This window comes from Sarcophilus harrisii, chromosome 5 (genome assembly GCF_902635505.1).
Source record: "Sarcophilus harrisii chromosome 5, mSarHar1.11, whole genome shotgun sequence".
Taxonomy (NCBI): domain Eukaryota; kingdom Metazoa; phylum Chordata; class Mammalia; order Dasyuromorphia; family Dasyuridae; genus Sarcophilus; species Sarcophilus harrisii.
In genome coordinates, this window is record NC_045430.1 from 15,507,407 (window position 1) to 15,519,570 (window position 12,164).

The 12,164-nt window shown below is 38.4% G+C and overlaps 1 protein-coding gene across 15 annotated transcripts in view; it reads left to right on the top strand.

Annotated features, from left to right (window-relative positions):
* RBFOX2 (RNA binding fox-1 homolog 2) overlaps positions 1-12,164 on the top strand; it is a 290,000-nt gene that overhangs the window by 77,083 nt on the left and 200,753 nt on the right. The window contains exon 1 of one of the 15 annotated variants that reach the window (XM_031938955.1): positions 708-731. The exons of the other annotated variants lie outside the window; for them this stretch is intronic. Coding sequence (XP_031794815.1) covers positions 711-731 — 21 coding nt within the window. The 5' untranslated portion in view covers positions 708-710. Of the gene's footprint in view, positions 1-707; positions 732-12,164 lie in introns of those variants that run through there. 15 annotated transcript variants of the gene reach the window in all.

The window sequence follows — 12,164 nt, forward strand, 5'->3', positions numbered from 1 at the left end:
TCTCTAAGTATTAGTGATTTTGAACTTTTTTTTAAATATGATTATTGATAGCTTGGATTTCTTCTTTTGAAAAAACTACTTGTCCATATTTTTTGACGAGTTCTCTTTTGAGGGGATCAGAGTTGTATTTTTAAGATACAGTGTTAGGTTGCCTTTTAAAGATTTTTTTTTTTTTTTTTTTTTTTTAATGTTTAGTAAAAGGAATCCTGATGACAAGTGGAATCTGGTATATTTACTTTTCCAAATCATTAAAAGTTCTTTTTCTTCGTTGCCACTTTATTGCTTCACCTAATAGGCCTCATCCCCAGTACATGTGGGACTTCAAGTGTTGCCAGCTGCTGTCTGAGTGGTGGGCTGTGGGATATTTCAAGGGATATGCCGGCCCTAGATACTTGTGTCACAAATGGATTTATCACTATTTTCAAATCTGTTATTAATAATACAAATTTAGTAAAACATTGCATTCCTACAAAGTTATTGTATGTTTTCTCAGCTAATGGATGCTAATCATACTGTTGCTAGTATATGTTTGAGATCTGTGGCTTTTTTATATTAAAAATTAATCCTTGTGTTTCAAGGTTGGGAACAGCTGCAGTAGAGGTTCGCCATGTTGGCTTGTGTTTATACTCTCTCTAGCTACCCACACTGCTGTTAAGCTCAAATGGCTGAGATGCTTTTTGTTGTCCTTCTTTTCCAGAGCCATATGATACATGATGGGAACCATGCACAGTGTGAGTTTCTGCATGTGATAGTGTTGGTAGCACAGGCTCCTTCTCTTTGTCTTTGTCTTCCCCAAACAAAAGTAGGCTTCTTCAGCACTGGGAAATGCTTTTCTTCAGCAGCAAGGAAGGGAGACCACATGGCTCGGGGAGCTTGGTTATCTTCAGCATTTCCTTTAATAGCTTGCTTGCATGCATGCAAAGGCAAGTGGAAGGTTGTCAGCTAAAGAGAGAGTGGCATTTGTATGAGCCAGCTTCATTATTTATCTTCTTTTGCCTCCTTTTCTTCTCTCTGTCCGATAATTTTGTGGGTGGTTGGAAAATTGCCCTGGGCTTTGCTTGGCTTAGCAGATGAGGCAGATTCTGGAATGAGTCCTGGCTTGGGGAGTCAGGGAGCCCGAGTTCTAGTCCTCCTTTTACCTTGATGGATTGTGTGAGCTTCCTTACTTGTAATGAATTTTCCTCATCTGTAGCAGGGGATCTGTAGCAGGTGGAGGATCTCGGAGGTCCCTTTTAGTGATTGATTTTTGAACACGTGATGGAGTTTGCTTTTCTCCCCTTTTAGAGCTTCTGCTGCCAAAAAGAGATTTTTTTAAACTTCTTTGTTTAGCTAGCTAGTGCCTTTTCAAGATCCAAGCATCTAACCCTTTGCTCGCTGCCTCTTTCGAGCCTCACCAATAGCAAAGACAGCTAGAAGTAATTGGGAGACAAATTCTTAGCCAGTGCCTGAGAGGCATCAGTAGAAGGAGCCCCTGCTAATCAGTGAAAAAGCCTAGGTTCAAGGTCATGTTTTTCATCCCGTGATTCTTAGTCAGCCATCAGTTATTTGGAGCTTTCTAGGTGCTAGGCACTGTGCTAAGCACCAGGGATACAAAGGCAGGCAAAAAGGATTCCTGCTCTCAAAGAGCTTCAGTTTTAATAGAGACCATACCAAAAAAGATATAAACAGTTTAAGTAGGAGGTAATCTCAGAGGGAAGGCACTGGAGCTAGGGAGAGGACAGAGACAGGACTAGAAATGACCTCATGCAGATTTTGGGATTAGATCTGCACCTTAATGGAAGCCTGGGAAAGGCAGAAGTGAAGAGAGAGAGCATTGCAGACATGGAGGGACCCCCCCCCCCCGGGGGGGGGTGGGGGGAGAAGGTACAGCAAAGATTTGGAGGGTCATCATCTATAAAATGGTGACCCTGGCATTGGGTGTCCTCCGTTAGAGGGGTACTGCTTTATATGCCTAAAGTTCTGTAAAAATGTAAATTCTGATTATTGTTACAGAATATTGTCAAGGAAGTCTTCCCTATGGACCATCTTTTCACAGACTGAATTTCAGTTTCGACTCTAGTGGCCATGGTATAGGATCTGTGATTAGTATCCTTACATCACAGCTCTACTTTTGCACAGAAAAATAGAACTCTTCATTATTTTAAAAATACTTCTTTCTTTTTCAAAACCCCTTGAGGAAAATAGCCCTATCTACCTCATTGACCTTAGTTGTAGGAACACTAGGTAACTTTTACTTGGCACAAAGATGTATCTTTAATAGAAAATCCGCCAGTGAATGTCACTGTACTGGAGACGTCTTTAAAGAACAGTGTTTCTTTTATCCTGTTCTCAGAGGCCATCTTCCTTCTACTTATTAGGCATGTGGCTTTTTCACCTTGCACCCTGATTTATGGGCTTCATGATCCTCTATTCTAAATGGTTCGCTCTCTCCTCAGCAGACATGGTCTATTTCCTGTTATATGATGGTGGTGTGGCAAGGGTCCTGAATTTGGAGTCAGAGAGGGCCTGGTCTCCTGAACCTCTGGGATTTCGTCTTACAAGAAGGAGTTTGGCTAGACCTCCAGCATCCTTCATCTTGTCTCAGTGGAACTTGTACTGTTCTGCCCATTACAGAGCCTTGTAATCTGTACTGCAGTGCATTTTGGTCATTGCTTGTAGGTATTCCACCATCTGGTAGCTTTGCCCACTTAGGTCCATCTGTTGGTTCTATTTTAAAATCTTAAATTTAAGTTAAAATCATAAATTTTAAAGGATCTTAGAGGTCCTCTTATTGAACCTTTATCTGAAGCATGAAACTCGTGTCACACTCCTCTAAAACCTCAGTTCAGATGCTTTCAGGTGATAGGAAACACTCTAGTTTTCCAGGCAACCTGTCTTGTTTTAGGATAGCTCTAATTGGTAGGATGTTCTTTGAATAATTAGTGGTCCTTTCCAGTGTTTCTCTACTTCCTCATTCGAATTCTCCTCTGTCGGGTTTTCAGTTTGAGTTTTCAAACTGTGTTCTTTTCTCCAGTACCTTTTCCCAATTCTTTGGTATAGGCTTGGCAGTAGAATAGTCTGTCCAACACAATTTAGGACCCTTCTGCATAGTATTCCAGTTTCTTTCCAGAATGAGTGTATATGGTCATGTGTCTCTTCCAGCAGCGCATCAGTGTGCCTGATTTCTCACAGTCTCTCCAGCATTCGTCATTTTTCTTTTTTGTCATTTTTGTTACTGTGATGAGTTTGAGGAATTTGAATCACTTTAATCTTCATTTCTCTAATTAGTAGTGATTTGGAGTATTTTTTCATAGAGCCTCAAGGTAGACGGTGTTTGTTTCTTTGAAGATAGTGTATGTTTGATCTGGAGAAGCCTAGCAATCTTCAGGTATTTGAAGGAACATCAAGACATTTACTATTTCTCTCTAAGTTACCTTGTATTTAATTTGTACACATTTTCAACCCTGATAGAGGTATAAGTTCCTTATGGCAGGGACTCAATCTTTATCCACAGTGCTGGGTATAGTTCTTGGTGCTTACAAAATGGGTTTTGATTTGACTATTTCTTTTTGGCTTCAAAAGGCAGAACTAGGTAGGAGTTGTAGAGAGATAGATAGTGACTGGATGTAAAGAAAAACTTGGTAACAGTTTGACCTCTCCAAAATAGAAGGGATGGCCTTGGAGAGTTGTGGGTTTTTCTTCTCTGGAGGTCTTCAGCGAGAGGTGGGATGCTCCCTTGGTGGGAATGTTGTGGGAGGGGCTCTGGGTGAAATAGGGGCTGACCTTGGAGGCCCCCTGAGAGCTCTTTAAATTTTGAGATTCTCTGGTACATTAAGGGTTCTTGTGCTGGTCCAGGAAATGTTAAGGTTCATTGGATCTTCTCCAAGGACAGCATTACTGTCAAGATCAGTTCCTAATTAGGATCCTCACCTCCTTTTTCTAAGAGGAATGAATCATCAGGCCCTTACTGCTGTGCTTTAGAGTGAAGGAAGTGTACAAGAAATAGTTCTTGGCTGGGGAAGGTGGGGGAAGGGGGATGTGAGTGGCATATAATCAGAAACAACTCTTTTTATCATTCAAAGTTGTTACATAGTTGTCCTACATAGTAGGACAGCAAATGCCTGGACTTTCAAAGACAAAATATTATTATTCAGCTTTTGGCTTTTGCTAGAAAGCTCAAAGGCACAAGTATCCATTCTGGAGGGCAAGGATGAGGACCATTGTTGGTTAAGTTAGGAAGAGAGATACCCTTGTGGTAATTCTGAATATGGAGAGGTAATGCTCACTTTTACTTACTGTAATATAAATAAGTTATGTAATATAAGTAATATTATTGGTTAGTTCAGTTGCTGTATGATGCTAATGAAACGCGACATACATTTCATCCCAATATAGGTTAATTAGCTTCTCAGAAATGCAAGTTCGATATTTTGAAATTTGTGACAGTGGCCTCAGAGGGGGAGCAGGTAAGAGATGAGAGCTGGTTCATAACAGACTAGTTTGATTGGTTTCTTATCTGCTGGTTGGGGGCAAGAGCCTTGGGTTCCTTACCTATAAAGTGGGAATGATAATACTTGCATTATGTACCTCACAGGGTTCTTCTGAGGGAAGTACTTTGTAAACCTCACCTCTAAATCAGCTCTGTTGTTGCAGCTGTTATTACTGTCAATAATAATAATGACTATAATTGATATAGTGATTGAAGTCTTGCTAAGTGCTTTACATGTTATTTCATTGATCTTCATACCATCACCATGTAGTATATGCTTTTATTGTCCCCATTTGGCAGAGGAAAGTGAAGATGAGAGCAGATTAAGTGACCTATCTAGGGTCACACAGTTGCTAAGTGTTGGAGGCAAGGGGCAGGATTCAGAGTTGGACCTTCCTGATTCTCAGGTCAGTGCCCTCTCTCCTGTGCCACCTGGCTGCTTCAGTATTGAAGGTGATAAGGATTATGACTACTAGTAACGATAGCAGTCATAGAAGTAGAAGTTTAAAAAAAAAAGAAAGAAAGGAAGGAAGGAAGAAAATAACAGCAGCAGTAATAGTCCATAGCATCACTAACCCTGAGAGGAGATCATCAATTTCATGTGCTTGGAGGTTTGAATCATAGGATTTAGCTTTGGAAGGAATGACCCTTTAATGATATCTGGTCCACACCTGGAGAGGTTAAATAATAGCAATAAAAACTAGCATTTCCATAGTCTTAAAGGTTTGCAAAGTACTTTACAAATATTATCTCATTTTATGGTTGAGGATGTTAAGAGGTAGTAAGTGTCTGAAGTCTACCTGCCTCCAAGCAACTGCGTAATTCATTGATTAGAACACTGAGTTGAAGTCAGGAAGACCCGAGTTCGGATTTGGTCTTTGATACTCACTGTATGACCCTGGGCAATTCACTTAACCCTGTTTGTCTCAGTTCACTTATCTGTAAAATGATGTAGCAGAGGAGATTGCAACTTACTCTAGTAACTTTGCCAAGAAAATTCTCAAGAGGAACACAAAGAATCAGGTACAACCGAACAGCAGCTACCTAACTAGTCCAGTACTAACTGTACTAGCCAGCTGGCCATCTAGTTACATAACTAGTCATGTAACTAGTAAATGGGGACCTGAAATTCAGTCCTGAATCCTTTGACTCCAAATTCATTGCTCTTTGGAAGATTTTTAAAGTGTTTGTTAACAAAAACGTGAAATGATGCAATTTTAGCTAGCTTTAAAAGACTATTGAATTCTCTTTTGGACACCACATTTTAAGAATGGCATTGACTAACTTGGGTAAACCAGGTTGATGACAGTACTGGAGACAGATCCTTATGGGGATGGGTTTGAGGAACTGATGTTATTCAGAAGACTTGGGTGGGATAAGAATCAGAAATCTTTAAAATAAAGGATGTCATGTGGAAGAGAAATTGGATTGATTGTCCTTGACCCCAGACAACAGATCCAACAGTGAGCGATGAGTGAAAGTTGTAGATGTTGGGGAAAGCTGTTCCAGAGTGGCAGGAGTTGCTGGAAAGAGAGGACATTGCTCATGCACATTCACTTGACTGGGATGGAAGGAACAATTCTTATTCATGTACAAATTGTACTAAATAATCTAGAGGTTCTCTTCTGAGTCTGGAATGTGATTCTAGGAAACTTTTTGTCTAATTGGTATCAGGAAAAAGGATTCATTGCTACTAAGAGGTAACAGGTCTGAAAAGAACAGAGAAAGAAAAATAATTTGTTATTTTTTATTAATAACTTTTTTATTTTTAAAATACATGCAAAGATAGTTTTTAGCATTCACTCTTGTATTCCAAGTTTTTCTTCCTTCCTTCTCTCTACTCCCCTCCCCTAGATAGCAAATAATCCAAAATATGTTAATACATGTGCAGTTCTCCTATACATATTTACACATTTATCATGCTGCACAAGAAAAATCAGATCAAAAAGGAAAAAAAAAATTGAGGGAAAAAAAGGCAAGCAAACAACAAAAAAAAGTGAAAATACTAGGTTGTGATTCACCTTCTGTCCTCACAGTCCCCTCTGGATGCAGATGACTCTCTCCATCACAAGTCCATTGGAATTGGCCTGAATCACCTCATTGCTGAAAAGAGTCACATCCGTCACAGTGATTGTCATATAATCTTCTTGTTGCCATCCATGTACAATGTTCTCTTGGTTCTACTCACTTCACTCAGCATTAATTCATGTATATCTTTCCAGGCTTTTATTTTATTTATTTATTTGTTTGTTTGTTTGTTTGTTTGTTTATTTATTTATTTATTTTATTAAATAACTTTTTATTGACAGAACCTATGCCAGGGTAATTTTTTACAACATTATCCCTTGCACTCACTTCTGTTCCGATTTTTCCCCTCCCTCCCTCCTTCCTCCCTCTCCCCAAAGATGGCAAGCAGTCCTATACATGTTAAATAGATTACAGTAGATCTTGGATACAATATATGTGTGCAGAACCGAATAGTTTTCTTGTTGCTCAGGGAGAATTGGATTTAGAAGGTATAAATAACCTGGGAAGAAGAACAAAAATGGAAGCAGTTTACATTCATTTCCTAGTGTTCTTTCTTTGGGTGTAGCTGCTTCTGTCCATCCTTGATCAATTGAAACTAAGTTAGATCTTGTCTTTGTTGAAGAAATCCATTTCCATCAGAATACATCCTCATACAGTATCGCTGTTGAGGGTATATAAGGATTTCCTGGTTCTGCTCATTTCGCTCAGCATCAGTTCATGTAAGTCTCGCCAATCCTCTCTGTATTCGTCCTGCTGGTCATTTCTTACAGAACAATAATATTCCATAACATTCATATACCACAATTTACTCAACCATTCTCCAATTGATGGGCATCCATTCATTTTCCAGCTTCTGGCCACTACAAACAGGGCTGGTCCAGGCTTTTCTTAAATCAGCCTGTTCTTCATTTCTTATAGAACAATAATATTCCAGTAACATTCATATACCATTACTTATTCAGTCATTCTCTTAACTCATAAGCATCTACTCAGTTTCCAGTTCTGTGCCACTACAAAAAAGGGCTGCTACAAACATTTTGCACATGTGTGTCCTTTTCCCTTTTTAATGATCTCTTTGGGGTACAGACTCAGATACTGCTGGATCAAAGGACATGCACAGTCAGATAGCCCTTTGGGCATAGAAACGTCAATAATTAAAAAAGAAAAACAACAAGGAAAATAAATATTTGCTATGAGCTCTTGGGTTACAGATCTTTTAGAAACAAGGCTTTTTCTTTAAAAACAACAACTGGATGGAGCTTAGGTGGGAAGTTCTTTCCTAAACAAATTGCTATCATTAATGTAAGGGACTGTGGGAGGAGGATAAGGAGGCAGTGATGTAATTGCAGATCTTTAGAGAGAGCCCACCAGAGCCTGAACTAGCCCATTGGAGAATCACGTTTTCAGATCTAATTCATACACACAGACACACACAGACAGACAGATACACATGCACACACACACACACACACACACACACCCTCACATGCACATGCGTGCGCGTGCGATTTAAACAAACAACTACTCAACAGTTTTTGCAGAAATAAAGATAAACTTAATTGGAGAGATATTCCGTTCTCATAGTTGAGTTATACTAATACAGTAAAAATGACAATTGTGCCTAAAGTAATTATCATTTTGGTCATGTGTCAAGTTATTAAAACCAGACAACATAATAAACTTCATTTAGAATTATAAAATATCTTGCAGTTCCAGGAAAATAATGAAAAAAGTATGAGTGAAAGAAGCTTAGATGTACCAGATCTCAAACTATATTATAAAATAACAGTAATCAGGACTTGCTTATACAGATAGCAAATATTGCTTATAAATAAGAAAAGAAGATGAGTAGAACAACTGAATTGAAAATAATAGCCTAGGATTTGATAATCTTAAGAACATAAATGATGAGAGAAATAATTTCTTTTTGATAATAATTACTGAAAAAGCTGGCAAGTAGAAAGTGAAAATTTAGCAAAGTTAAATTTAACCCAATGTATTATGCCTCGTAATAACTTTAAAATGGGTGTGTGTTCTGAACATAAATGGTCATACTATAAAATTAAAGCAGAAATACATTAGTGCTTTCACAGCCATTTTTAGGAAAGAATTAAAGAAAAAAAATTTTTTTTCATCTTTAACACCAAATAAAATGAGTGTTTTCATATGGAGAACAGAAAAAGATCTGCATGTGAAACTGTGACTTTTTTATTTTTAAATATGTAATTCAAGATGTAACTCTCAAAGCTTTGCTATTTATCTGTGATTTTTTTCTGACCCTCTGTTTTATTCTATGCTTTTTGGGGAGGTAGAGTGGGGAAGATTGGGTCTCCCTTTCTCACTCAGATTAGAAGGGCAGTGATCACTCATGGGTTAGATTCCACTATTGACTGGCATAAATGTTTTGATCTGTTCTATTTCCAATCTGGGCTTGTTTGCTCCTCCTTAAACTGTCTAGTGTCCCCTGCCTCCCAGGGGCTCTAAATGCCAGATTATTTTGGATTTTGTATTGACTTTTTTTCCTGCTCTAGGCCAAACTCTCTAACTCAAATAACCACCAGTATTCCTGGCAAGTCCCTAGCAAGGGACTCTGTGACCTCCCTCTTCCCCTCCTCTCTTTCTCTCTTCTCTTTTTCCTCCTCCCTCCCTTTTCTTTTCTCTTTCCCTCCCTCTCTCCCTCTCCCTTCCTTTTGCCTTGGGCTGGGGAACATAATAAATATGCAATGTCAAAACTTTCCCACGTTGGTCATGTTAAAAATGTATGGCTTGGGGGTGGGGGGCAGCTAGGTGGTGCAGTGGATAGAGCACCACCCCTGAAGTCAGGAGGAAAGTTTTTTTTTTTTTTTTTTTAACAATATTATTATTATATAAAATTTTCCCTTATGTTCATTTCACTCTGCATCATTTCATAAAAGTCTTCCCAGATTTGTTATTTTTTTTTTTTAATTGAGCATTGCTAATACAATTCTGGTGTCTAAAATGGCTAAGGAATTGATACAAATATATAACATTAAGACCCACTCCCTATTAGATAAGTATTCAAGTGATAAAAAATAAAGTCTTCCCCAAAAAGATGGCAAAGTATAAATTACCGCATGAAAAATGCTCCGAATCACTAATAGCAATAATAGCTATGCAAATTAAATTTTGTACTCTTCACATAGGTACTTATTAAATGTTTGCTAATATGATATAAAATGAAATGGATTATTGTTTCTGTTGGTCATCTGCAGTGTGTTCTTCTGCCTTTGAATAAGGTTCCCTTTGGAGATTAATTAATAATGTTTAACCTGGTCTGCCCTTTAGACCTTGGTGGAGATTGCTGGGTTGGGTGGATGTTATTTCTTCGTTTTTGTCTAGTTCCGTAAGTTTTAATATGACTCAGGATTATGTTTCCCTCCCCATGACCTTTTTATTATTCTGTCTAAGAGCATAGAAATAGCCCCTCCAGCTGTTCAAAAAAAGAGGAGGGCTACTGCTTTCTTTTAGTTGTGTTATAGCCCTTACTCTTCCCAGTACTATGCTTGGGGGCTTAGCATGTTGATTATTGGAACAGAATTACCCTCCCTCCCCCCATCTTTTATGCTTTCTAAATCTAAGTTTAAGGATTTTGAGCAGAGGAATAACACTCTCGTAGAAGGAAGATTACTTTGGTAGAGTTGGTCAATTTGAGTGAATATGAATGAAAATCTGGCACAGAGTTTTGTAAGAAATTCTTCCATGTGATAGGTTGGACTATACCCTTTCAAATTTGATTACATTGTAAATTTCAAGTTCAGGAGTAAGGACTTTTGCAGCCATCGGCAATTAACTATATACATTGTCTCCTTTATACTTTAGATATCTGTCACTTTGTAACTGGGTTTTTTTTTCCTTTTGCTTTACAAGTTGTTACAAGTTACAAAGTATTTTCCTGTAAAACAGGGAAAGTGACCAGCTAATTTCTAAGCATTTTCTTTAGCACTGATACATATTGAATTACCATTCAGATGGTAACACTTTAGAGTTCACAAAATGCTCTCTGCCGCAACCCTATGAAAGAGCTACTATGAACACTAACATTACCATTTTACAGCTCAGGAAATTGAAGTTAAAAGTGATGCAGTGACTTGCCGGGACTTGCACAGCAATGTTTCTTCATTCCTGTCCTTTGTAAGCTCTCTGAAATATTTAATTCAATTCAGCAACATTTATTGAAAACCTCTTCAATCCAGCTTCCGGCCTCATTCCGCTGAAGCTGCTCTCTCCAAAGTCCCCAGTGGTCTCTTACTTGTCAATTCGAATGGCCTTTTCTTTGACCTCCTCCTTCCTGACCTCTGTGCAGCCTTCACCACTGTTGGTTATGTTCTTCTGCTCCAGGATACTTTCGGCGGTCAAGGTTGTCCTGACCCTACGTTCTTCTGGTTTTCCTTCTTTTCCAGTTGCTCACTCTCTTTCACTGAGTCTTCATCCAGGTCCATCGTCTGTCAGTAAAGCATCTCCAGTGTTTCTGAGACTCCCTTTGATTCCTTTTTCCAGTAAACCTTTTCACCATTGTAATACAAAAATAGTAAATGAATTTGAGTATCATCCTTGATCTGTAATTCTGCTTAGTTACTTGAGTATTTGAAGTTCTCACAAATGTTAAGTGCAAAAAGAATGAGGTAATCTGGACAATGGAAAAGAGGAGAATTCACCTGTTAGGGTCGGGGTAGACCTTGGGTCCGTGAACTTTTTTCAAAGATTTTTTCAAACTCTTATCAGACATTTTCTTTGATAAATGTATTTACTATAATTGATCCTTCAGTAATTTTCTGCATTTTATTTTATGATTTTAAAAACATCCTGATTAGTCCATAGGCTTCTCCAGATTGCCACAGGGATCAGTGACACCCCAAGAGTTAAGGACCCCTGCTTTAGGCCCTTGACTTGAGCCTTTCATGAGACCTATTCTGAGTTTGGATCCCAGCTCTCTCCACACATGAACACAGGCAAGTCATTTCCCCTTCTGGACTGTTTTATCTCCAGAAGGATTGCAAGACATCTGAGTACAAGGCTCCTTCAACTCTTAAGTCTGTATGCTGGGAACCTGCTGCCATTCCTTTCCTCCCTCCCTCCCTCCCTTTTCTTTCTTCTTTTCTTCTTTCTCTTCCTTCTTCCCTCTTTCCCTCCCTCCCTCTCTCCCTTTCTTCCTTCTTGCTTTTTTGCTTTTTGTTTTCAAAATACACACAAAGATAGTTTTTAACATTCACCCGTCTTGCAAAACCTTGTGTTCCAAAGTTTTTCTTCCTCCTCTAGACAGCAAGTAATTGAATATATGTTAAACATATGCAATTCTAAGAAAAATCAGATCAGAAAGGAAAAAAAAATGAGAAAGAAGACAAAAAGCAAGCAAACAACAAAAAAGATGAAAATACTATGTTGTGATTTACATTTAGTCCCCCCAATGCATTGGCTCTCTCCCATCACAAGACCATTGGAACTGGCCTGAATCTCCTCATTTTTGAATATTCACATCTGCCAGAATTGGTCATCGTATAATCTTGCTGTAGTATACAATGATCTCCTGCTTCTGCTCATTTTACTTGGCCTCAGTTCATATAAGTCTCTCCAGGTTTCTCTGAAATCATCCTGCTGATCATTTCTTATAGAACAATAATATTCCATAACATTCATAGATCATAATTTA